Here is a 26,822-nt window from a genome sequence, read left to right on the forward strand (position 1 = left end):
GAGATGCTCCCAGCTCTGTCCCCACAGCCTGGATGCTCCTGGAGTAAAGAGAACATCCCTCCAAGGCAGAGATTAGCAAAATAATTCCTGTCCCACTCAAAAAAATCCAGTCCCAGGGACTATTTCTCCCTCTCTCACCTTCACTAACATCTCCCCAGAAGGATAGAATCATAGAATCACGGAATGGTTTGGAAGGGACCTTGAAGGCCCTGCAGTTCCAACCTCCTGCCATGGGCAGAAACATCTCCCACTGGATCAGTTTGCTCCAAGCCCCATCCAACCTGGCCTTGAACACCTCCAGGGATGGGGCAGCCACCACTGCTATGGGCAACCCCAGAGGGCCTCCCTAACCTCACAGGAAAACATTTATTCCTGATAATTCATCTCAATCTCTCCTCTTTCAGCTGGAAAGTGTTCCCCCTCATCCCGTTCCTGCACTCCCTAATCAAGAGCCCCTCTCCAGCTTTCTTGTAGGCCCTTTTTTAGTACTGGAAGCTGCTCTAAGGATGCCCAGGAACACCTGCACTTTGCATGCCCACACATCTGGGCCAACATTTTCAGCCCATAATTGCACACTGGGGACCCACAGCCACCCTGCACCCCACTCTTTGGGGCTGCCTCCCACGCAGATCTCCCCAGTTGTGGCACAGCCCTTGTAGATACAACAACCATTGTGCCCCATGTCCTCCTTCTCACCCCACAGAAAATGACCTCTGGCAGCCTTGGACCGTGGGACAGCCTCCGCTCCTGCCTGTGAAGGTCCCCCTGCCCCCACTGGAGACACCCCCCCCCTCCTTTGCTCAAATCCATTCCGGCTGCCTTGTGTCTCCTCAGCCTTTCAGCAGAGGGGCTTTTGCTGGTGAAACACAGCCCTGGCTCAGCTGGTGGGAGACACGGCCGCATTGTGCGGCTGCTAATGCTAAGTGACTGCTCCTTTGTGCGCCTGGAAGCACCAAACCCTCCTCGAGTGCATGGGAACAGCTCCCAATTACAATGGGGTGCAGGCGGGAGCGACCTCAAAGCAAACATTGACTTAAAAATCAGTGTTAACCAGGCAGGCATGTTGAACTTCTTGGGAAACACAGCCCCCACCAACCCTACGCCTTTTTCACGGGGGGCAAAGCCCTGCCGGGCTGGGATGGAGGCGCTTGGTAAAGGATGCTTTGATGGAGCCAGTGTCTAAAGAGGGAAAAGGATCTTTGCACAGGAGTTAGCAGGGCTCATTGAAAGGGCTTTAAACTGGATTTGAAAGGGGAAAGGGGCAAAGCTAGGCTTGCTAGGGGCAGGGGCGGCACACCGGTGTTTGAGGGACGGTGTGCTAGTGAGGCCCTTGGTCTGTTGTCTCAGCGGAGGTAGGGATGGAGATCCACACAGTGGCAAAGACACAAGGGTTAGTGATGTGTTAGAAACAACAGAAGTAATCATTAGTTTGGAAAAGACCTTTGAGATCATCAGCTCCAACCATACCTGTCTACTACTAAATCATGTCCCCAAGCACCTAACCTACCCGCCTTTTAAACACCTCCAAGGATGGAGACTCAACCACCTCCCTGGGCAGCCCCTGCCAGCGCCTGAGAACACTTTCTGTGAAGGAATTTTTCCTAATGTCTACTCTAATTAAGGCCCCCTCAAAAGGTGGTGGGATCAGCTGAAGAGCATCCATATCAAAGCATGCAGGATGGGCAATAAACAGGAGGAGCTGGAAAGCTGTTGTGCAGCAGGAAAACTCTGATATAGTGGCTATCATGGGAACATGGTGGGATGACTCGCACAGCTGGAGTGCTGCAGTGGATGGCCACAAATGCTTCGGGAAGGAGAGGTGGTGGGGTATCCCTGTATGTCAGGGAGCGTTTTGATTGACTAGAGCCGGAGAAAGGTGATGATAGGGTTGAGTGTTGGGGGAGGGGGGGTTGTTAGGGTTGAGTGTTTATCAGGGGGAAGACCAACAAGGCAGATATGATGGTGGGAATCTGTTACACACCACCCAACCAAGATGGAAAGGCAGACAAAATATTCTATAAGCAGCTGGGAGAAGTCTCTCAATCGCTAGCCCTTGTCCTCATGGGGCACTTCAACCTGCTAGATGTTTGCTAGAAATACAATACAATGGAGAGGAAAGAGTCTAGGAGGTTCCTGGAGTGTGTGGAGGAGAACTTCCTGACCAAGCTGGTGATGGAGACAACCAGGGAAGGTGCCCACTGGACTTGTCATTGGCAAACAGAGAAAGATTTATGGGTGATGGATGGCTGGAGGCTGCGTTGGGCATAGTGATTATGGAATGATAGAGTTCTTGATTCTTCAAGAAGTGAGTAGGGGGATCATCAGAATGGCTGCTGTGGACTGGCAGAGGATGGACTTCGGACTGTTTAGAAGCTTGGTTACCAGAGTTCCTTGGGAGGCAGTCCTGAAGGGCAAAGGAATACAGGAAGGTTGGACATTCTTCAAGGAGGAAGTCTTAAAGGACAGGAGCAGTCTGTCACCATGTGCTGAAGGACAAGCCATCAATGAAGAGACCAGACTGGCTGAACAGATAGCTCTGGTTGGAGCTCAGTAGGAAAAGAGAGTTTATGGCCTTTAGAAGGCGATGCTGGCAATCAGGAAGACTACAAGTATGTCACGAGATTATGCAGAGAGAAAAGTAGAAGAGACAAAGCCCAACTAGAACTTCATCTGGTTACAGCAGTAAAAGACTGTTTTCCCAGCCAGGCCTCCAGGCTCTGCACAGCCACCTTGATCGCTTTCTTTGCCCTCCAGAGAGGGTTCCAGAGAGCCAACGGAAGGGTCAGTTGAAGTGAGAAGGTGAGAGGTAGGTATGCTGGACCAGGGCTATGAACATCACCAGCATCACCCAGACATGGCTGGGCACAGGGGACACAGTGGAAGGTGCACAAATGCTGGGAAAAGGCTCCATTTCCAGGAGGCATGAGACGGCTTCAAGGGCAGCTTGCCACCAGGATGACTTCTCACAGGACGCTGTGGTTTCCCCACCTCTCACAGCCTCTAATTCAGGTGCAGTGTGTGTCTCGGAGCCGTGCTCTGCCACACGTCTCTGGCTCAGAGCTGACGCTGCCAAGCAGCATTTGCAGCCTTGTGTAACACCCAGGTCACGTAGGGTGACTCACAAAGTCCTGTGCAGGCGTTGGGGGACATCCATGGTGCTGGCTGGCTGGGGAGGGAGTGGTATGTGGTCTCCATCCTCATGTTGTCTCCAACCACCCATCCCATCCGCTGTGGAAAAAGGCGGCAAAGCACCAGATCATCAGCCCTGGATAACCCCACATACAGGTGGATGGGACTTGGCTGTGGGGACAGATGCAGGGACAGAGGTGGCCTTGGTGGCACCACATCCATAGAGAACACAGGTTGTCCTGACAAGGGCAGCCGGCATGGCTGTGGTTTTGGCCCCCACCACACGACGCTCCCAGCAGCGTCAGCCCGGAGCAAGGGAAGCATGAGGGCATCCCAACAGCATCGCCTGCTGCTAATGACAGGCCAGCTGCCTAATTACAGAGGGCAGGAAATTAAGCATGAAAACGAAGCTGAAGTATTAGGTCAGCGGGAGAGAACCAGGAGGTCAGCGCTGAGAGCACCAAGAGCCCCCTGCCCTCCCCTGCCTGCGGCCCCAGGGGCTGCAGGGACGCAAGGGCACCAGTGTGGGGTGGCAGGACAATCCTGCCGGTGGGAAGATGTTGTGCTGGGAAAGCCAAGAGTAGGAAAGCTGGGATGGACTGGGATGGTCTTGGAGGCTGTTGACTGCCCTAAGCTCAGCTCGGGGCCAGTAGGGCCCCTGTGTGGCTCCAAAAGCCTCTGCTCCCAGGGAGTTTCCCAGCTCTTTGGGTCTTTTGGAGTGGAAAAGCCATGCAGGGCACAAGGCTGTAGGTGCAAGAATAGGGATGGGAAAGGGCATTGGGATGAGAACGGGGATCTGGACGAGAAAGAGGATGGGAAAGGGGGTGGGAAAGGGGATCTGGTGGGAAAGGGGATGGGATGAGAAAGGGGATGGGATGGGAAAGGGGATGGCAAAGGGGACGGCAAAGGATGGGATGAGAAGGGATGGGATGAGAAGGGATGGGATGGGAAAGGGGATTTGACGAGGAAGGGGATGAGGTGAGAAAAAGGATGGGATGAGGAAGGGGTGAGAAGGGGGATGGAGTGAGAAAGGGGATGGGATGAGTACGGGCAGGGGATGGGTTGAGCCCCGCCCACAGAGGCCCCGCCCCGTCCGAGGGCACACCCATATATGGAGAGGCCATGCCCCTCGCAGAGCCCCTACTCACTTGGCCACGCCCCGATGGCCGGAGAGGCCACGCCCCCTCACCAAGGACACGCCCCCTTAGGAGACCACGGCCCCGCCCCCTCATTCAGACTTCCCCCCTTAGGCGGGGACGCCCCGCCCCTCTGCCCGCCCGCCCCTCCCCGAGGTTCCGCTCCTCGCCCCTCCATCCCCGCAGCCTATGAGACCCCGCCCATCGCTCAGGCCACGCCCCCTCGCTCAGGCCACGCCCCTCCCGCTGGGGCCTCGCCCCTCTCGCAGCCCCCGCCCTGCAGCCAAGGGAGGCCCCCGCCCCCTTTCAGCCCCGCCCCCACACACCGCCCCTCACAAAGCCACGCCCCCTCTCAGGCCCCGCCCCTGGATGCCCGGATCTCAGCGCGGCGCTGCGGCAGCGACACGGGATGCGCCCCGGTGAGTGGCGGCGGCGGCGGCTCGGGCCCGCGGTCTCGCATCCCGGCCCCGGGGAGTGGGGGAGGACGAGAAAAGGGGGGAGCGGCCGCCGGAGCGGAGGCTCCGCTGCTGGCCGCTTCGAGCCCCTCGCGGCTGCGCCCATTGGCCGCGAGCTGACAACGGGGCAGGGCCCGCCCCCGGCGCGGCGCCGTTGGCCGCGGCCGCTGCCCCGCCGTCCCCATTGGCCGTTGCCACCGCCCGTCCCCGCGCCCCGCCTGCCGGCCGCCGCCCTGTGCGAACCGGGGCCCAGCGGTACCCGCGGAACCGGGGCCTCCATCCCGAATCGGTACCAACCCCCTGGAACCGGTTGCCCCCTCCTCCCCCTGGAACCGGTGTCCCACACCTCGAACCGGTGCTTTCCCCCCGGAAGCGGTCTCCGCCTCCACCCCCATCCCCCGCCCGAACCGGTGCCCTCTGGAATCGGTGTCGTTGTGGTGTGTCCGTGTCCCGTCCCCGTCGCCCCCCCCCCGCCCTCCCCGAACTGGAACTCGTACCGCCTCGCTCCCCTGGCACCGGTACCGCTACTGGAACAGTTGCCCCCCACCTCGGACCGGTGTCCACCCCCCTCCGGAACCGGTGCTTCTTGGAACCGGTGTCGTCGTCCTCCCCCCCTCCGAACCTGTACCCCCTGGAACCGGTGCCTCTACTCCGAGTCGGTACCCCCTCCCTGGAACCGGTGCCCGCCCCTCCCCCCGGAACCGGTGCCTCTTGGAACCGGTCCTCTCCCTCCCCCCACCCCGAAACGGTGCTCCCTGGAACAGGTACCCGCGCCCTGAATCAGTCTCCCTTCCCTGGTACCGGTGCCCCAACTCTGCCCTCCCCGAACCGGTCCCCTCCCCTTGGAACCAGTGCCCATCCCACCCACCCCCCTGAACCGGTACCCCCGCTGGAACCCGTTCCCTGCCCCCCCCTCCCTGAGCCGGTGCCTCTTGGAACCGGTCCCCCCTTCTTCCCCCAGAATCGGTGCCTTCTGGAACCGGTGCCGTCCCCTTGGGACCAGTGCCCGTCTCCCCTTGAACCACTGCCCTCTGGAACGTGTACCCCCTCACCCTCCTGGAACCGGGACCCCCTCACTCCTCCGGAACCGGTATCCCCTTCTTGGAACAGGTGCTCCCCTTTGAACCAGTGCCCTCTGGAACTGGTTTCCCTGACCTCCACCCCAGCCGGTGCTGCCCTTGGAACCGGTGCCCTGTGGAACCGGTGATCCCTCTTGAGCTGAACCGGAGCCCCCCGGAGCTGGTGCCGGTGCGGGAGCGTTGCCCTGCACTCAGGTACTCCGGGTTGAGCAAGAGGCGAGCAGCTAGGCTCTGGGCCTGTGGGAGGTAGCGAGTGTCGGGGTGAAACAGCAGGATTGGGTGCACGAAGCCCACACCAGACCCCTCAGCCCTGGCAGGGTGCCTTCCCAGGGCGGGCGATGCGCTCGCAGCTCCTGCCCTGCCCCCAGTTCAGAGGGTGCCGAGGGCTTGGGGCTGCAACCCAGAACCCAACCGTGTCCCGGGCTGCACCCAGAGCAGCGGGGCCAGCAGGGCAGTGGGGGATCCTGCCCCTCTGCTCCAATCCTGAGACCCCACCAGAAGCCCTACATCCAGTGCTGGAGTCACCAGCGTAAGAAGGGTGTGGAACTGTTGAAGTGGGTCCGGAGGAGGCCAGGGGGGTGATCCGAGAGCTGGAGAAACTCTGTTATGAGAACAGGCTGGGAGTTGGGGTTGTTCAGAAGGGGAAACCGTACAGTGCTGAAAAGGGCTTCAGGTTGAAAGTCCCTGAGGAGGGACTTTTCACAAGGGCATGGAGCGATAGGATGAGGGGAATGGCTTTAAATTGGAAGGTGGAAGATTTAGATTGGACATGAGGAAGAAATGTTTTCCTGTGAGGGTGGGGAGTCCCTGGCTCAGGTTGCCCAGAGAAGTGGTGGCTGCCCCATCCCTAGAGGTGTTCAAGGCGAGGCTGGATGGGGTTTGGAGCTCCCTGATCCAGTGGGAGGTATTCCTGACCATGGCAGGAGGATTGGAACTGGATGGGTCCCTTCCAACACAAACTATTGTGTGATGCAGAGGGGCGTCCCAGGCAGTGGGCTGAGCTGGGTCACCTGCCCACCTCCCTGACAGTCCCTGTCCCTCCGCCGTAGGCACCTTTGTCCCATAAGGTGCTTATTTTTCTGTCATAGAATCATTTATTTCTGTATCATCCATCCCCACTCACTGACAGGAAGCTGGACTTAGACAGGATTTGCCTCTGTTCTCATGAAATACTTGGTTGATAGATGCCTGGGGTACATCTCTATGGAATATTTTTCCGTAGTTCTTTGAGGGTTTTTCCCAGAGGTTTTTATCGCCTCACTCTCAGCTTTGCGAATCTCGCTGTATTTTGTACAAACATGAACAAACTTGACCAGTCCCCGCCTCGTGCTCCCAGTTTGATGAGTTTGACCCAAATTGCAGCAGACATGCTGTAAAGGGTGTAAAGAGGAAATATGTTACTGGAGTTAGGCTTCCAGTTAAGTGACTTTCAGTTAACACATCCCTCCCCTTCCTAGGAAGGAGAACCATCCTCACCCACCCACAGCTCGGCCTTGTCACTCTTGACCGGTTGGTACTGGGAGTACTCAGTGACTCAGGTCTTCTCTGTTCCCTCTCAGACTCTCTTGACTTGCTCAGGAGTGCAGAGAAGAGGCAGAGGGCACTTTTGAAGGCCCCTGGCATTTATTACCTTAAGAGGTGGTTAAATATACAAAACCACAGAAGAGTTCTTTTTCCAGAAACAATTCCTGGGCACCACAGAGGGCAGGTGGCCTTCTCAAGGTCAGGGGTTTGGTACAGGTATTAATAACTAAGAGGAAAGAGCTTTCCAGGGGCAGAAAAGTGAGAAGGAGTCTTTTATACTTATTTATTTATATTTAAATCTGACGTGTCAGCCATGTGACTGCATAAGCAGGCTGGGTTGATAGTGCCTGCGATTGTGCAGGATGTGATAGGTGTGCGTCAGCAGTGCGTTTGTTTGATTAACAGGGTTAAGTCTGCCCTGGAAGAGATCCTGTGTGTTGCTTTTAGACCCAGACCTGGCTGGATGGTCTGTTTGTGTTGTGTACGGGGAGGGAGAGCCCAGGCATTCTCCTTTCAGTGTGCACATGTGGTGGTTTGATCCTGCATGTCACTGGGAGATCTGGAGGGGACGATTTGATCCCGTGTGTCATTGGGAGATCTGGAGGGGATGATTTGATCCTGCGTGTCACTGAGAGGTACAGAGGTGAAGGTATGAGCTCCGAGGCACAGGGATTTAATTTCGTTCCCCCGTTCCTTGGGATCAAGCCCAGTGTTTTTTCGTGACTCTTTAGAGGTTGCAGGCATGTGAGATAATTCCTTATTTGATGGTGAAGGAAAGAGAAAGGAGATGAAAAAAAGTAGAGAGAAAACACAAGACTGATGGTATCTGTGACCTTGGTGCCACAAGGAGTCTCCTCACTGGAAGCATGTCTAGGAGCAAACTAGCAAAGAGCATAGCAGCCAAGAACTATTTATTCTCTCGGCCAATTGCAGTTATTTTTGAGAAGCAGGGCAAGTCAGACTACAGGAAGGAAACAGTGGTTTTACAGTCCTTGGCGTTCGTGTCGTCACAAACATAGTCAAGTAAACTGTGAAGTGTGTTCAGGCAAACTGTTTTCACCACTATACCATGCTCGTCCACAGCCAGATGTGCCCATCGGAGCGTGTTTTTTCCTGCTGCGACTGCATCCCTCGAGGCATCTGTTGATACAGCTCAGGAGCAGATTGCACTGCTTTTCCCTCCTCATCAATGTAGAGTTTGGGTATTTATTTTTAACCCTGATCTTGTTAAGTGCTTACCAAAGAGACCCAAAGCCCTCTCTGTTGGTGGCTGGCCTGTGATGAGCTTTTGGGTTGTATTCAAAGCCATTGTCCCCTCCGTGGCACTTCAGAGAACTTAGAGATATAAAAGCCACAGAATTCATTCCTCTTGAAAGAAACCTGGGCTGCGGGCTTCCCCTTTTAAGTTTCTTGCTCGCTTGTCATTCTGCAGTGTCCACCTCCACTCTGACCACCGCCTTTCCAGGGAATGTCGTCATCCGAATGGTATTAATTGCTGAGCTAATAGGGAGGCCCGAGGGACCTGTGTGCTGTCATTTGTCGCAAGCTTCTTGCTGCGTGTGTTGTAAGCTCTCAGATAAATGCATTCCTCCTGGGTAAGATGCCCTGTAGTTTTTCGGGGTTTAAAGAGAAAGCAGGCAACTATGAATTGGAGAAGGTGCAGGTTGGGTGGGTGACCTTCCAAGGTGGTGAGAAGGTGTACAGGCACGCGGCAGCTTGTGCCAGCGCTCAGTCTCTGCTGCGCAATCAGAATCCGTGCTCTTGATGCACATCATATCTCACTGACTTCCCAAAGAGGTGGTTTTCCAGAGAGCAGAGGCTGACACAGGGAGAAGCAGGTCATTTCCAAAGCCTTAATTTCTTTCTCAATTTGCTGCTTACCCCCGACCTTTCTGCTCTGTATGGATTCATTCCTCTAGGGTTCCCAGGTATGAAGCTGGAAGCAAATTGTTCTCCTGGTCAGGATTGTTCTGGGACATGTACATCTCCGGGGCCTCTCTTTCATCTCTGTGGATACTGAACCTGCATCAGGAGCATCCGCCTCTTCAGATTCTGCTTTTTAAGGCTCTTCAGTGGTGTTACTTGAAAACAGATAGAGGCTGGATGCCTTAGACTTCCCGTGTTTTTAAAGGGGTACTGAAAGGGGCTCCAGGAAAGCTGGGGAGGGTCTCTTGTTCAGACAGTGCAGGGACAGGACAAGGGGAATGGTTTTGAGCTGAAAGAAGGGAGATTGAGATGAGATTTTAGGAAGAAATGTTTCCTTGTCAGAGTGAGGAGGCCCTGGCCCAGGTTGCCCAGAGTAGTGGCGACTGCCCCATCCCTGGAGGGGTTCAGGGCCTGTCTAGATGGGGCCTGGAGCAACCTGATCCAGTGGGAGGTGTTCCTACCCATGGCAAGGGGTGGAACTGGATGGGCTTTGAGGTGCCTTCCAACCCAAACCATTCTGTGATTCTATGATAAATGCTTTTTAATACTGAAAGCTGATGCCTGTGGTAGTAGTAACTTGATTTTTGAAAAGAGGCTTCTTGCATCAGTACCTTTATTCTGGTTTTGAAGGACTGCATCCCGGTGCTGGTGAACTCATCAAGGTTTCCCCCCCCAGATATCCTATACTCACAGGCTGGGTGAGTCTTGCCCATGTGCTGTAAAGCATACCTGTGTTATTTGATTGATAAGACGAATTCCACATGAGGCTGTGGAGATAAGAAGGCTTTACTGTATGGTATTTGGTTATCTTAAAGGCTTTTAGTCCGACTGGCACAGAATTCCTGCGGGTAGGATTGGTTATCTTCTGCCTCCTGTGCTGTCCAAATTATAAAGGCAGGATTTGTTATGACAGCAGAGGACGGAGTGTTTTGCTGACGCTGTGCTTGGTGACTCTTCTTTTCCTAAAAGCTCATGTGCTGCTGTTGGAAGAGGCAAGGAGTTATTTGTTGTGGTTCACCAGGGAACATTCAGTTCAAAAATAGTAGTGCAGGAAAAGACAGAGGTTTGCTTTCCAAAGCAGTGATGGATGCAGGCAGCCTTCCAAGACGCGTATGAAAGTGCCTCAAGCTCTTATTTCAAGATGAGAAAAACAAGCACAAATTGATTGGTGAAATCTAATCCATGGCTTTTGTTTGTTTGTTTTCCATACTCTAATAAGTGAAAGGCAGGGCAAATTTGCTTTGATTTGTGACTGGAGTGCTCAGGTTCCTTTGCTTTGAATCCTGATTGGGTTTGGGGGAAACATCCAGAGCTTCAGGGGTTTCAGGGATTACCTGTTGACTCTCATGTTTGGAGGAGGTGAAGAGTGGTGCAAACAAGATTTCTTCTGCTTTTCTGTGTGTGAATCAGCGTAAAATGGAAAGAGGAAGAAGGCCTGGTTGCTGACAGTGCTTCCTGCTCTCCACAGACGGTGCCAACGCTCAACGGCAGAGTCATTCCCTGCAAGACGGGATGACTGCGGCAGCTCCGTGGCGCTTGGCAGCTCTGGGGACTCTGATAGCCAGAATGGACTGTTATCTTGAGAACTGAAGGCCAGATGTGAGCTTGGCAGAATTCCTTTATCAAGTCCTATTTTAGGTGGTTACTTGTTTAATTCCGAAGGTCAGTTGCGTGTGGTGGTGGAGCAGAAAAGCATGAATGGGGGACTGTTGTTTGTTTTGTTTGTCTGGCCTTGCTTTGCCTCTGCTTTAATTCTTCATGTTTGGTGTCTGAAAATACTGGGCAAACAGGATTGTGAGGAAGACAGCTGGTGGCCTGCACGCAAAAAACCTGGCTGTTCATGAATATTAAGTAATGTTCATTCACTTTATATGGCAAATATTTATAAGCTGGTTTTAAATGGGAGAATGTGGGGTGATTAAAATCGTGAGGAACGGTTTCTCCATCCGTTTGAGATGCTGCGGGTACCGCTTGGGGTGGATCGCGCTGCCTCCCAGCAGTACCCAGAAAAATTCTGGATGTGCTTCTACAGCTCATCCTCACCGAGATGCATCAGGGAATTGAGTTGGCTTTGAGAGTGGGGAGGAGTGGATTCCTGACTGTGGGAAGGGGTAGGTAACAGTGGAAGCATCGTGTAATATTTCAAGCTGAGTGTTTTGATCTGATATTTGATCCAAACCATAGCAGCAGCCTCCCATCACATGGAGAACCCGAGAAGCTTTTTTAAGGTACTGTGTTTCACCTCCAGCTGTGTTTGTGTTTTCATGACTTAAGCTAAAAGGTGGCTGCAGGAAGATTTCAGTTTGTCCTTAAAGGGAAGATTCTTTAAGCTACTTGAAAAAAACTGTCTGCTTGTGTAGTGACTTCTGCTACTTGTTGGATTCAGCTTTTGGCTTGTGTAGTATCCAGAGGATGCTGAGCATCTCACTTGTAAGGATGCTTCTGGAGGTGGGAAACCAAATTTGTACTGTACAACCCCCTCCCTGCATTTAAAGAAGTTCTTAACCTACAAACTGCAGGTTTTAGAGTGGTCGCAGCATGGAAAAGCTGTTCCATTTTAAGTGTAGAGTTGCTCTGTCCTGCTGACTGCGTAAGGGGGGGGCTTGAAAGGAGCTACCGCATTTTGAACTTAGTTCTTGTTGGAGAGCTGCTTCAGATCCTGGAGTTATGCCTGCGTTGCTGATTTTTTTTCCCAGGGCGCAGCGTGAATGCTGAGCTGTGTTGTAATGAATTCCGAGTGGGCAGCAGCATAAGCCTGCTCTCATTTCCCTAGAAGACGCTGCTGCATTGTCTTGTCTGTATCCTGAAAGCCTCTGTGTTGTTTGTCAAAGGCTGGATTCTGCAAGTGCCACGTATGCAAAGAAGCCCGTCAATAGGAAGGGTTTGCCGTGCTGGTTCTCAGCTCCTCACATAATGCCCCGAGCCGAGACAACTGGCAACAGGCTGAAGCAAAGCAGTTTTTGTTAAACTTTTGGTATTCCGTGGGCATCTGTTCTCCCACACATGAGATGTTTGAAGTTGTCTGGATGTGTTCTGATAGTGCCTAGGAGCTGCTCTCTGCTGGGAGTATCCATGTGCTTGGGTAGGCTCATGTGTTTGGGTTGTAAATGGAGGGAACGGGCAAAGGTCGGCAGAAGTGACGGGATTTACTCACGGCCACGTGCATGCTGGTGGTGGGCTTGGTCTGCACCTCCCTGCTCTCAGACTGACCCTGAACCACTGTGTGCATGTGTTCCTATTTCTCTCTCTTGTCGCCCGTGCATGCGAGGGAAGGCAAGTGATGTATTTGTGTATAGAAACTGGGATCTGGATGTTGTTGGACCTTCATGTGCTGGGTTTAGGATCCGGGGTAGGTGTTTATGCAGTGCAGTCACATCAACAACCCATACTGAGAGTGTTAGGCATGGTGGTAGACCCAGAGTATGGGTGATGGTGAACTCTCACTCACGTAACCAGGGTGGGCAAGGAACAGGAGACTTGGAAAAAGTCAGCTTGCTCCCACTGGGTGGGTTTGGGAAGGAAGAGTTGCTGCCAAGAGATCTGACCCACCGGAAAAAAAATACCTTCTGCATCAACAGCTGGTGGTTCTGCCAGTACTTATGGGTCCCAGGCAGTTCGTCCTACTTCTCGGGCAGCCTGGTGTGTTTGCAGGGTTTCCTTGGATGCTTCCTTCCAAGGGTGTGCTCCGTGCGAGCAGATAGGAAGGCGCCGTGGGACCAGACGTGTCTTATCTTGGCTACTTTTAGGAAATGATGTAAGGTACTTCCTTGCACAGACTCTTTTCTAGATGCGTCCTGGATTTTGCTGACGGATGGCTTCCTGGCTGCTACCTTTTGAAATCGGCTCCCTCGGAGCAGCGGTAGCTGACCCTGTTCTGTGCTACGCCTCATTTATTTTGGGGAAAATGTGCTTCCTGCTGACCCAAGCCGCTGGGAGCATGCTGGTGGGGAGCCAAGTTCCATACAGGGAAAGGTCAGAAGTCTTTTACTGAAGCGGTTTCGGTGTGACACTGACGTCATGGCCAGCCAGCAGCAGTAACCAAGCTAAGCTATTCACCTCTTCCTCTCCCTGACAATCCAAATCACAGTCCAGGAGCAGCCTGACGTGTGCCTGAGCCACAGCAACGTCTGCTCTCCTGAACGCACCCGGCGGCCACACTGCCACAGTCTGGGAGGTGATTCGTAGGCTCTGCCCCCGCTGCAAACACGCTTTTGCGTAGGATTTAGGGTTTGTCCCTGTGTTGTGATAAAGCAGCCTTGGTAATGATTGCGACTCCTGAAGCAAGTACACCCCGAACAGTTTTTACCTGAAGAAGACCAACGGGGCTGATGGTATTTGTGCTGGAAGAATGACGATGGCTTCACATGGGTGGTTTATTTCCTCAGTACAGGGCAGTAAGGAAAAGGAAATGCCATTAGCTCTCTCGGGCAGCGTGAAGACCTGATCCATGACAAACTCGCTTCTGCAGTAAACCTGTAAGGTTAAATAAACACAGTGCAAGGGTTGGGGTGGTTTGGAGGAGCTTATCACCCTCTGGATGGAGCTGATCTCGTGCCCTTGGATTCTGGCAGCTGCAGTGTCAGAAATATGCCGGTTCTGCCTCGCTTTGTTTGTGAGCTGAGTGCTGGTCTCTGACGTGAGCCTGCCTGCCCTCTGGTGAAAGCCTAGGATTGTTTTGTCCCACTTCTAGGTGTCTAAAATATGGGTCACTGAGATGTGGGACACATCAGTGTGACAATTTTAGCCCTGAAGGGACAGTGTTGGCTATCGATGCCTGTCAGAGTGTGAAAGTCAGGGCTTCTAGGTCAGCTGCTACTGACTGATGAGTTTGATGCCAGTGTTGTTTAAAAGCTCTGCTTTAAACAGAGAAGAGGTTGGTTTTGCTGTTTTCTTCTTGTTAGTAACAGAATTCGAGTCTTGCTTTGGGGTGGGGAAAACAGATGCATACCTGTAGAAGAGTTGCAGGATTGCTTGGGCAGAAGTCAGAAACAGTGGTGTGGTGCTTCTCCTGGCTGTGGTCAGGAGCTGTGCCTGTCCAAACATTTCTCTTGGCCCTGCTATGCATAGCTGGACTGTGACCACCACTTCAGCATCTTCCTCCGCATCTGGGACCTGGTGTGTATTGAGGCCTCACATGTCCTTTCATCCCCAGGAGTGAGTGTCGCTCCGTTACTGAGCAGCAGCTATAAAATTCATGCTGGGTTGTGTTTTCACACCAGCTGATAGCTGAGCAGCAGCACAAATGGCATTCAGTAGTCCAAGTAGCTGAGGAAAAGATGTCCTCATCCAGAAAGCATGGTCCCCCTGCCGTGGCGTGGGAAGCTGGTGCTTGGAGCACCTCCAGGCTGGAGGCACTGCTGTGTGATGTGACCATGTAGTTTTATGAGAGGCTGATATTTCTTGTGTTGGTTTGAGAGGACAGAGGGAGTAAAACTGTGGATAACTTCTGTTACTTGCCTGTTTTACATGAAAGCAGGAATTAACCAAGACTGAACACAGAGAGGGTAAATTGAATAATTGAATTTTAACCTCCACAGCAGTGTTAGCAGCTGATCTTGGAGGATTTGTCCTCATTCATTACACGCTTTTGCTGCTGTAATGGAAGCTATAGTGTGCATTGCTGCGTTAGCAACAGGAGGTGAAATCTTTTTAAGAACGCTTTAGGAACAAAAGCGGAAACTGATAGCTGTAGATTTTAAAATCCTGACTAACCCTGAGGGAGCTTGTGGCATGAGCTTCCATTTCAGAGGCAGGTAGAGAACACAGCCAGTGTTTCTGGTCTCATTACAGGCTGCTGCACGAGCACTCCCAGAAGCTGGATGAAATTACATTGCTTGTTGCAGCAGGTCTCTTTGTGGAATGATGTTTGGTAGGGATCACTAGCATCCTGCTTGTGGGTGCCCAGGCTGGATGCCAGTGTCAGAAAGGCTGCCGTGATGAAGCCCAGTACTTAGCAGCAGTTTCGGGGGGGGCTGCCGGATTATCCTGAATGTGTTCTTATTTTTGTGTCCTGCAGGTCGTACTGATCATGGACAGTGAAGAAATCCCAACTTTTTCAAGTCCAAAGGAGGAAACTACATATTGGAAAGAGCTCTCCTTGAAGTACAAACAAAGGTAAGGTAGATTTGCAGGCTGGATTTGGCTCTTAGTGGCCAGAACCATGTTTAATCTATTTCTCTGCAAGGCTGCACCAAGGTGAATATTAGATATTTTATAAAGAATCTTTGAGTTTCCAGCTTTAAATCAGTTATAAAACTTCCAGCCGTGTGGGAGCTGAGTGTGTTTGTTGCACAACGTTCCCATGCCATGAACTCCAGGCTATATTTTGAGCATGTTTGAGCAAGAGCAAGTGCTTTTGCGATCAGCTGCATCTTTGCGTAATTAAAGTGCTGCCTTAAGTAGTATCTCGGTGTTTTATCATAAGAAGTACACCTGATATCATTACTGTTCCCTCAAGCTCCTTGTAGTTGAGTTACTGGTATGAGAAGTGGCTGATTTGGTGTCTGCTGCAATTTATTGAAGCATGTTGTGCCTTATAGTCCAGCCTGTGCCAGCGGTTTGCATCTTTTAGGGACACGGGGCTTTTTAGTGCCTGAAACAACATGAGAGGCTGTTGTTGAGTAATGCTGTGCTGCTTGGAGTGGTCGACATTGGAGTCTCTAAGTTTATTTTCTTTGGAAAGCGTTCTTTGTACTTGGTGTTACTCATGCGATCAAGGTGATGCCAGTTAAACCTCTCCTAAGCCCAAGGTGCAAACTGCATTTTTTGTTAGGTTTGGGGCTTCTTTGCGGGGTGACTGCATGGAGGGGCTTGTCCTTGTGGAGAACCCTGAGCTGTTCTTGGATTTGTTCTTGGAAATTCTGTCGTAGACACCAATGGATCTGTTGTTTCCTAAAGCCTTGCTAGTTTTCTCTGCTGCTTCCTAAGAGCTAAGCAATTATGTGTGGTGAAGATGCAAATTTAATAAGCCAGGTATGTGGATTGGCCACTTTTAGTATGTAATAACTCACAGTGGTGAGAGGTTGGTGTTTGCTGCCTTCCAGCCACGGTGCTTGGTAACACTAAGATTCAAGCCGTCATGCTTTTCCAGAACCTTAAGTTTCCAGGTAGTGCAGAGATCCAGAAACTGTTGTTCTCTCTCACAGTTTTTGACCAAAATCTGGTTAAATGTTTGTTGAATTCATCAACTCTCTTGGGTCTCTTAGCAACGAAATCTAATGGAGTAGTTGTCAGACTCCCAGGAATCCTGTAAATAGCTTTGATACAAGTTTGTATTCACACATGCATTTAATGTAGCTGTTAGTTTGATGTAAGAGGATTAATTTCCTTTTATAGCTAAGCTTAATGTGATTTCTCTGTTTCCCCATGTTTTTTTCCCCCACCTTAGAGATCTATAGATGGCACTTAAGTACTTTAAACTTCTTGTTTTTTCAGCTTATTATTTTAAAAGAGCTGAGGGTTTTGTTTCAACTTGGGAGAAGCTGCGTTTTTGACTGATGAAATCTCCTTACAGCTTCCAGGAAGCTCGTGAAGAGCTGGCTGAATTTCAGGAGGGAAGTAGAGAATTGGAAGCTGAGTTAGAAGCTCAGCTGGTGCAAGCTGAGCAGAGGAACAGAGATTTGCAAGCAGATAACCAAAGACTGAAGTATGAAGTGGAGACATTAAAGGTAAGTCTTTTCTATCATAGCATTGCTGCTTCTTGGATCTCATTTTAGCTTGTCTGCTCTGTTCTTGGTCACTGAATATCCAAATGGAGTAAAGCAGTTGTCTGTTTAAGATCCAGATGTGAGTATGGCATGTGCTCCAAATAAGGCCAGCAACTTGCCAGGGAAATTTGTGGTGGAATTTTTCTTGCTTACATCATGAAACTCTTGCCATGGAGTCTGTGTTCCTTTATTTGAATTCCCTAGGCTTTGCCAAGTGGTAGCTTTATTATTTACGCAAGCAACATCAGCATAGCAACAGGGCGGACAGCACAAGTGTGTTTCATCCGACCACTGTGCTGTCATCTTTCTTTGCCTGCTTGTTCTTTTGCCTTTATGAGACCTTAAAGAGAGCTGAAGATGGGTGATCTGTGCACATCTTTCAGAGAGAATCTCCTAATCTTTTCTTAACAGCTGCCTCTGTGGAGGCAGGAATTGCATAAGGCTCTGCGTTGATTGATGCTGTAAACTGGAGTGGGGCAGATTTTGACTAGACATAAGGAGGAATTTCTTCATGATGAGTGTGGTGAGGCACTGAAACAGGTTGCCCGGGGAATTTGTGGCTGTCCCATCCCTGGAGGTGTTCAAGGCCAGGTTGGATGGGGCTTTGAGCAACCTGATCCAGTGGAAGGTGTCCCTGCCCATGGCAGGGGAGTTGGAACTAGATGATCTTTAAAGGTCCCTTCCAATCTAAACTAGTCTATGATTCTATGCCTTTATGTTAACAAGTTCTTGCCTCTTCTAGAATCTTGGAAAAGCATAATTTTTGGGTAGTGTTGGGTTTTAGTGAAGGCAAACATTGGGAAATTACCTAGTGGAAATAAAGTTTATGGGATTAGCTGTTTGCACGTTGCGTCCCAGCTATATGTGTAAGGTCCGTATGTGTTCTGTAAGGTCAGCAGTTTTTCCCTGAGCCCCTCAGTGTTCCATGATAGCTGGTAAAAGTGTGTTTTGGAATGAATTCTTCCAGTCTTTTGAAGATGAGCGTGTAGGTCTGGAGGATTTGTAACAGATCTGAGTGGCTCATTTTTGCCGACGGAGATGTCAGACAAGTTCTGGTAACAACGAGGGGATTGTTGAGGGAGAGGCACCGAAGTGGAGACTGTGCAGTCAGATTTCTCTCTGGCTTCTTAGATGTGTGAGGCTTCAGAGCAGCTGTTGGTGCAGGCTGTTGGGAACAGATGCAGGGAAGTCTCGGAGTGGCCAGCTGTGTTGTGGTGCTGTCTGTGCACAATGCAGTGCTTGTGATTTTATACTGTGTCCAGTTCAGAGTGTGTTTCTTCTGACTCTCCAGTGTTCGCTCTGTGTTACCAGCAGTCCCATATCGCAGACTGCAGCGAGTACGTTACTTTGTCTCCTTTTACTACTGATGACTTTGAGTGTATGCAACTGATGTTTATCTCACTGCTTCTTTCTTTCAGGAGAAACTGGAGCACCAGTATGCGCAAAGTTACAAGCAAGTGTCGTTGTTAGAGGATGACCTGAGCCAGACGCGTGCCATCAAGGATCAGCTCCATAAGTATGTGAGGGAGCTGGAGCAGGCCAACGATGACCTGGAGCGTGCAAAGAGGTGAAGGCTGCAAACCTCTTCTTTCCTTCAAGTTCTCACTAGATCTTTTCTTTGCTGCTCAGATTGATTCCTTAAAACGGAAAATAACACACATTCACTAACACCTAAACAAACTCCAAGATGATGGATTCTTTGAGCAGTGCAGTTTACCTTTGGAGTCCACCTCCTATCAGCTGGTGGAGTTATATTACAGCAAGAAAGGCATCAAAGTGCTTCGTGTTTCTTTGACAAACGAGCTGTGCAGCAGGCTCACAGCAAGCCAGGCCAGCGCACTGCTCGTAATACTACCAGCTTGGTGACTCTGGTAATAGATCCTTGTAGCTTAAAGCCCTTTTGAAGTAGGAAACTAATGCTTTACATAGTCCCTTTTAAATCAAACAGGCCAAAGGAGTCTCCTCTTCCCTTGTTTAACAGCTTAATGACTGCAGGGAGCAAATATGTCCTGTTTAAGTTCATGAAATGAACAGGCTGCTGTTAGAAACGCCCAGTTTTGGAGTAGGTCATGCTTCCATTTTGCTGAATGAGAATTCTGCCGTTGATTCAGTGGGACCAGGAATGAGCCTTGGGCTATTTGGCAAGAAGATCTGAGAGCTGAGGCTCTGTTTCCACAAGGCTTTTACCCTCATGACTAACTTTTGACACAGATGAGTTGTCTCACTGAAATCTTGGAATGAATTGGGTCTTAGGTAATATCCCTGCTTGCTGTTTCCTGGGCTGTTGCCTGTCCGAAGCTCTGGAGAGTAAGCACCACCTGAGCTGAGACATTGATTAAATATATGGCTTTGGAGCAGGCCTTGGGAAAAGTGGAGCTAGATCTGCTGGACTGGCTCTTTTCCAGTCCTTTGGTTCATCTTTGAAAGCCAGATGCTATCATGTTCTTTTCATCTAATTCCCCTGCCTCTTTGGACTTGATTAGTCCTTCCTAAGAGGCATTTCCATAGCTTTCAAATGACTAGCTTGAATGTAGAGCCTGCTCACCTTTTTCCTCTGTTTTTGAATACACTTTTATGTTAGCTGAGCTGAAGAACCTAATATTCTGGATTATGTTTCTAGGGCAACAATAGTTTCATTGGAAGACTTTGAACAAAGGCTGAACCAAGCCATTGAGAGAAATGCATTTTTAGAAAGTGAACTGGATGACAAGGAGTCGTTGGTCATTTCTGTGCAGAGATTAAAGGATGAAGCGAGAGGTAAGGTTTGCGTGATTAGTTCTGTGTCTTGGAACCGTGTTGGCTTGCAAATAGAGACGTGTAGCAACTAAAGCTCATGTTTATCGAGAGCCTCACATGAGGAGACTTGAACTGGGTGCGTAATGCATGTTCTCTGTTCTTTGCACGTCCAGTATCAGTCTGAGGAAAAACTTTCTCCTATAAGGCAAAATTAATGTCAGATTCGTGCAGGATCTTTGACACAGGTGAGTACAAAAATACTCTGTTCCATGGATGTAACAGAGTTGAGGAAGTGTGCATTGGAAGTTCCCACTCACTGTAGTTTTGTGCCTTGTATAGGAAGGAAAACCACAGGAAATGACAGGGAAATGCGTGATAAATGGTTAAATAACTTTCTTAAAATCTGTCTTCTGCGTTTCTTCTGAACCTCTTGGAAACCACCTGGTTTATTTAAGGTCTCCAGTCTAGACCTATGGCATCAGAGACATTCAGGACAATGTTCCAGGATATTCCCCAGTGTATTTCAAACTGAGGATGCTGGGGAAGCGTTTTATTAACCCTTGGCAGAAGCTGGTTTCTCTAATGGTGAGGTCGGTCTGCTCAGAGCCTGGGCCTGCCATTAATGTAGTTTAGAGATCAGTGGTTTTCGTTTCCCAGGTGAAACTTCCTAAAATAATTCCTCAGTTAAGCCCTAGATCTCAGTGCAAGACAATGTGCTTGACAACTGGCTGGGATCTTTGTTGTCCTCCTTTGTGAACCTCTTTGAACCAAGTTTGTGCCCCACAAACTGAAGGCCTCTGTTGGAAGCACAGGGGTTTTATAATGAATATGGAAAGGGAGATGAAGTATTTTCTGAGGAAATACATGTGTTGTAATTGGGATTAGGGCAATAATACTGGGAAAAACCAGCATAACATAGCAGACTGTTTTCTAGAACACTGGAATAATCGGCAAAGAAGACATCTTGTTTCTTGGATGAGTCATTTGGAAATGTTTAGCTTTTGTTAGGGTAGCAAAGCTGCATGTTATTCCCCTGACAGCAAGCAGGAATTTTAAGAGAACTGATAGGGTGTCAAAGTCAAATATAATATTTGTCTTTGAACAGCAACAGATCTTCTTTGAAGAGCCAGAATAGATTTTCATTTCAGCTGTGCTGTTTTACTTGAAATCAGTTGTAAATATTTACGATAACCTAAAAGCCATAATACACAACTAATTTTGCTCTTGCACATTATACCAGATTGAGATAAGGGATAAGGAGTCTGTAAAAGATTCTGCCCAAAAAGGAACAATTCCCTTGTAGTGTATTTATTTTTGTCTAGTCCCTTCTGAGGATTTTACAGACTCATTGCTGAGCTGCTGGATGCCCTTCTTAGGGTTTCCTTCTATTTTTGATGCCATTTGCTACAGGTCCTTTGTAGCAAATGGACATGGAAGCAGGAAGTGGCAAGGCAGGGGTAAGCAGTTGGGAGAGGAGGTGAGAACAAACCACAGCTTTCCTAAACTTCAGCCTCTTTCCTCAGTGTCTGGACTACCCAGACTTGCCAGTCTGCTCTTCTGCTTTTTGAGGCATCAAGGAACTGCATGCAGCCCTTCGGTTTTCCTTGGCTAGCTTGGAATTCTGTGGGTTATTAACTGGCAGAATAACATGAGGAATTGGAGTAGGTCATTCCTCCGTTTTTCCAGCCTCTGTGTAAGCAGGAGCTGAACGCATTTGTGAGCAGCTGCAGTTTTTGTAAGACACTTTCCATGAGACTTACACTACCGGTGGGGAAAAATAGTGAGGTGAAGTCAGCTGCTGCTCTCGCTGGGACCACACGACACTCCAGGGAGGTCGTGTGGTCCAGGGACCAGGGAGGGCTCTGTTTGCTCTTCTCCCAGCTGTTATGAGGGGTGATAGAATTGCCCCATCCTGGAGGTGTTCAAGGCCAGGCTGGATGGGGCCTTGAGCCCCCTGATCCAGTGGGAGGTGTCCCTGCCCATGGCAGGGTGGTTGGAATTAGATGATGTTTAAGGTCCCTTCCAACTCAATCCATTCTATGATTTTATGATCCTAATTGGGCTGTAATTGCCCCAGTGGTGTCCTTGCTGCTGGAGAAAGCCAGCAGTGGGCAGTTAATACAGGGTTGGTGCAAATTGTCTCTTCTTCCTCTCTCCCAAATGGATACAAAGAGTGTTCCTTAGAGAAATCAGTCACCAGGAGGTATGGTTTTTCCTTCTTTCAACCCTCAGACTTACGGCAAGAGCTTGCAGTACGGGAGAGGCAACAAGAAGTCACCCGAAAGTCAGCGCCAAGTTCTCCAACTCTGGACTGTGAAAAGATGGATTCGGCTGTCCAAGCGTCCCTCTCCTTGCCGGCTACACCTGTTGGAAAAGGATCCGAAAATAGTTTTCCTTCCCCTAAAGGTAGAGTTGATAGAAACTGCATATGGTTGTTTGGCAGTATGTGCAGCTTGTTAACAAACCATTTCAGGTGCTTGTTAGTGCACTTGAAGGAAATGTAGGAATGTGTGGGTCACACAGGCATTGCACAAGGCACAAGGTGTGTTAAATCCTGGGGTGGCATCAGGTGGGTTTAAGGAGTATCGTGAGCAGATAGTGTGGGAGAGGACAGTGAAGTTCCAATAGCGCTTCTTTGGGGGGTCAGAGGTTTGCATTCTACAGTCGATGCCTGCAGCAGAGCACCAAAGATGTTTGGGTTTGCAGGGAAGTGCAGTGACTGATATTTCTGTGGAGTAGCACTTGTGAGTGGTTGGTGGGCAGTGAATCGAACAGTCCAGGCTGCCCCTGTTGCCACATGTACTCTTCAGGGCTCCTGTTTCCCTGTGAGGCATCAGGAGGTTAGTCCAGTCCCTTTCCCCATCTGGAAGGCTCTGGACAGCCATGAGGATTAACACATTACTTTTCAAATTAGAAAGAGTCGATTCCAAAGGAAGCCCTGCCTGGATTAGTTGAATTGCAGGCTGTGGCCTTGCAGATGGAGAGTGCATGAACTCTGCCTGTAGGCCTAATGGGAAAGAGGGCAGGGGACAGGAATTGAGCTTTTTCATTCTTCCATGTCGCTGTGTCTTATTGTGGCATAACTATGAATAGTCTGTAGTAGGATTTTTAGATTTATCTTTTCATGTAGAAATTGATTAATTTAAATATACATATATATAAAAATGAGCCGTAGAGGTGTGGAGCATATAATAAAACGTTATCTGTGTTTGCAGCTATACCAAACGGATTTGGTACCAGTCCCCTTACGCCTTCCGCTAGAATATCTGCACTCAACATCGTGGGAGACCTGTTACGGAAAGTGGGGGTGAGTGCTCTGTCCTGAACTGTCCCTGGCCCTGTGCCGCTGTCATTGAGCTTTTGTACTTGTGCGCAGTTACAAGGCCTTGGCCCACGCTGAGCATATGCTGTAGTTTCCAAATCATCCTCATTTAGTATGTTTAGTTTAGACACAGTTTAGTATGTGATTATGTATTTTTTTTATGATTATCTTGATTTGTAAAGCATGTTACAAAGGTTCTGATCCCAACTCTGGGTGATGAAATTCATATTTGGAGTACAAACTTTCTCAAGCCCTTTGGTATATTGGGTTAAACAGCGTCAGCCGCTTGTTGTTGCTTCACATTGGCTTGTGGCTTTCTCTCTAATAAGACCCAGACGCAGAACTGGACCTTGGGCTCTGTGTACCCACTGTTACTGTATACCATGGGAGGGGAGCCCAAATCACTCTGCCAGCGTCCCCTTGTGCCCTGGGAGAACAGATGCTGAGTGTGGAAAAAGATCTAGAAACCTTTGATAAGAAAGTGAGAAAATAAAGCAGGAGAAAGCCAAATGTTCCCATCTGTACTTGATGGGGAAGTGAAATGCCTGAGCCCTTAAAGAGATTACCTCTAGAAGTGGTTTAAACATCTGTTCCAGCGTTTTTCAGGATGCCAGGCTTTCCAGCTGAACGAAAACATGACATGTGGGCTATGAGACCCTTGTTGATGTGCCTCAGTAGTCAGTTTCTTGCACGGAAGCATGGATAGCTCTGTGTGTAGCCTGCGGTGCTGGTGCTCCGCTGTCTCTCGTGGCTGGTGCCGAGAACGACAGTAGCTGCCCTAGAGACAGTTGTTTTAGCAGACTCTGACATTAAAAATTCCCTTGTTGCTTGCATTTGGAGCCAGTGAGCTTGCAGTGGGTTTGAAAGGGCAGCAGGACAATTCGAGGTTATGGAGTGACATGTTTAAAATGGGATCATTGTGAGTAAGAGTCTGCAGGGGATTTAGGGAGCTTAGTCACAATCCCGGGTGATTACTCTGCAAGGACAGGAAGTGCCAAATAAGCATACTGCTTTCCCGGCCTGCTCTTATACATGCTCTGCCACCAATACAGAATCCAGCTCCTGCATTTTAGTAGCAATTATGCTCAGGATTTCTTCGAGTTTGGCTGCTTGCTGAATGCCTCACCCCAAGTCTTCCTCTCCTTTTCTCTGCAAGGTTTCCCACATTGCAACTGGGATGGGGAGTCACTTAGCACAGATCACACAGACTATTTGTAGCTGATGGGTACTTTGAGACCAAAAGAGAGGTAGTTATCCTTATCTAGCTGTGCAGTCACTAAGTAACCTCACCTGGGTCTCTAGGAGTTCACTCCTCATAGCACGTCAGTCCCTTGTCAATGGAATATGCTTCTATGTGGAATAGGACCAAACCCCATGTTTGAGGAGATGAGTTCCTGTCTCATTCGTTGTGTGAATGCCCCGTCACACAGGGTGGACATAAAAAATAGGTTTTCTGCTGGACCAGGTGGATGTTCGTCATGTCAAGCAGGTTGTGATAGACGGCAGAAAGGGCAGATGATGTTCTTAAGTGAAAGAGAGAATCAGGATTTTGGTTTCCCTCCTGCCAGGAGTCAGCGAATGAGGCAGAGACTCACCAGGGGAAAAAGTTCTCGCCAGGCTTGCTTGGGAGTAGTAGAGATGAGGCACAGCCCTTGGAGATCAACTTAGCTGCTGCCTTGGATTCCTCCTGATGCTGTGGGTGTAGCACCTCTTGTTCTGAAGCATATCAGAGGGGCTTGAGAAACTGGCTTTGTTTTGCAGGCCAAGATTAAGAAAGAAATGCTGGAAGGCCTTGTCTTGGGTTAAAAACTGGCTTTCCAAATACGCAGTCCCTCCCAAAACTTGAGGATTCTGCTTTAAACTCTCTTTGTCTTCTGATTAGCTTATGCCAGGCTCACTCCAGCTGCTAAAGCAGGAGGGTTTGGTACCTTCTGCTAAGAACTGGCTTCCTTTTTTGGGGTAATCAATTGTTTACATGTTCTAAAATCTGAGCCCTAATAGAACCGAGTTGTGCCTGGCAGTTGGCATCAGCATCTCGTTGTGTGGGAGGTTCCATCAGTTGAAAATCCAGCTTCTCTGTGACAGAGAAAGTGATGGCTTTGTTCCCCTTGCGTTTAGTTTTTGCCAAAGGGGATCACACTGGGGTCCTGATCATGGTGAGCTGCAGTCGCAACAAATCCTGAACTAGAGCAGCAAAATACTTTCCCTTAATGTCAAAGAAGTAACATCATTATTTCTTCTTACCTTTCGCAGGCCTTAGAATCCAAATTAGCTGCTTGCAGGAATTTTGCAAAGGACCAGGCATCACGGAAATCCTACATTTCAGGGAACGTTAACAGCAGCCTGATGAACAGTAATGGCACGAAGTACCCCCACCCTGGGCACACTTCTTTCTTTGACAAAGGGTAAGTTGGGGTGTGGTTCTACCCTTAAGGGGAGTGCATTTCAGGGTGCTACTTTTCTTGGCTTGCCTTCATCGCACCATAACTTTAATCTTGTAAGACAAACACTCGGTGGAGCCAAAGTCTCAAGGGGATGGAGGTGTCAGTGCTGGTTTCTGTAAAGCAAAGAGAAAAGCAAGCAGGATTGTCTCTTAGGTGGTAGCATATCAGCGCCTGTTCTGTTCCTCTGCTGCCAAATGCTTGACGACTGCATCTCATTGATAGCAAAATCCCAGGCAGCAAACTGGTGACTGCACCCTTCAGAAAGGATCTCAAGGAAATAGTGGTGGAGTTGTCATGGCTACTGGTGCGCTCATGCGTGGGGAAGTACATTAACCGCAAATCTGTGGAGATTCCCTTGGTGAGAACAGCTGAGTGCAGGCAGCAAATGCTTGCTTGGAGGGCGGTGCCCTGTTTCCTCTACTTACCCCACTATTAAGACAAAAGAAAGCATCATTAACCATGTAATTCTGGCTGATTGAGGGGGCAGCTGCCTCCATGCTGGCTGTGCTGTTCGTCAGCGCTGAAGCCAGAGACTGCCTTCACAGGAAAACCTACCCCACACGTCTCCCGTGACCCTCGTCACAGCTTCCTCTCAGAGAAGGAAGTGGATCAGCAGGATGATTTTCCCACAGTCTCTCGTAGTGTAAGTCCCTGTAGTTGTATGAGCAGCCCTGAGGAGCAGGGTGAAAAGCATGGTGCTCCTCCAAAGTTAGCAGAGTGATAGGCTCTGGGGAGACCTTACAGCAGCTTCCAGTACTGACAGGGGCTCCAGAAAAGCTGAGGAGGGGCTCTTGATGAGGGAGTGCAGGGATAGGATGAGGGAATGGTTTTCAGCTGAAAGAGGGGAGATTGAGATGAGATCCTAAGGAGAAATGTTTTTCTGTGAGGGTGGGGAGGCCCTTGCCCACGTTGCCTAGAGCCATGGTGGATGCCCCATCCCTGGATGTGTTCAAGGCCAAGCTGGATGGGGCTTTGAGCAACCTGATCCAGTGGGAGGTATCCCTGCCCGTGGCAGGGGTTGGAACTGGATGGGCTTTAAGGTCCTTTCCAGCCCAAACCATTCCATGATTCTGTGTTTCTATGATATTGTGAGCTTTCCTTGCTGTTGCTGGGCAAAACACCCTCCATGCTCCCTGCACCGTAGCAGTCTAAAATGCTTAACTTCAGGCCAGTGCAATTTAATGCTAATATTTAGCACATCCTTGATCCAGAATTTATTTCAGAGAATTAAATGAGCTGTTACCAATGTAATGAGTGCCACGGAGCAGACAAGCCGAGCTTCCTACAGTCATTCTCGTTTGAGCTGCATTGTGTTGCTATGTGGGCAGCAGGGCAAATTGCGTCTTAGAAGCTGGCATTTGGAGT

At 49.8% G+C, this 26,822-nt stretch overlaps 1 protein-coding gene across 7 annotated transcripts in view; it reads left to right on the forward strand.

Moving 5' to 3' along the window:
• Positions 1–4,608: 4,608 nt before the first annotated feature.
• NDEL1 (nudE neurodevelopment protein 1 like 1) overlaps positions 4,609–26,822 on the forward strand; it is a 31,177-nt gene continuing 8,963 nt past the window's right edge. Inside the window, exons 1-8 of one of the 7 annotated variants that reach the window (XM_054083188.1) lie at positions 4,609–4,684; positions 15,266–15,363; positions 16,763–16,916; positions 18,374–18,522; positions 19,576–19,712; positions 21,924–22,097; positions 22,907–22,998; positions 25,267–25,418. In XM_054083188.1, the coding sequence (XP_053939163.1) occupies positions 15,278–15,363; positions 16,763–16,916; positions 18,374–18,522; positions 19,576–19,712; positions 21,924–22,097; positions 22,907–22,998; positions 25,267–25,418 (944 nt within the window). In that variant the 5' untranslated portion in view covers positions 4,609–4,684; positions 15,266–15,277. Of the gene's footprint in view, positions 4,685–4,987; positions 5,010–5,839; positions 5,995–10,325; positions 10,912–11,557; positions 11,698–15,265; positions 15,364–16,762; positions 16,917–18,373; positions 18,523–19,575; positions 19,713–21,923; positions 22,098–22,906; positions 22,999–25,266; positions 25,419–26,822 lie in introns of those variants that run through there. The other 6 variants (XM_054083191.1, XM_054083190.1, XM_054083189.1 and 3 more) reach the window with 6 other exon arrangements.

Source organism: Cuculus canorus, chromosome 18 (genome assembly GCF_017976375.1).
Source record: "Cuculus canorus isolate bCucCan1 chromosome 18, bCucCan1.pri, whole genome shotgun sequence".
Classification (NCBI taxonomy): domain Eukaryota; kingdom Metazoa; phylum Chordata; class Aves; order Cuculiformes; family Cuculidae; genus Cuculus; species Cuculus canorus.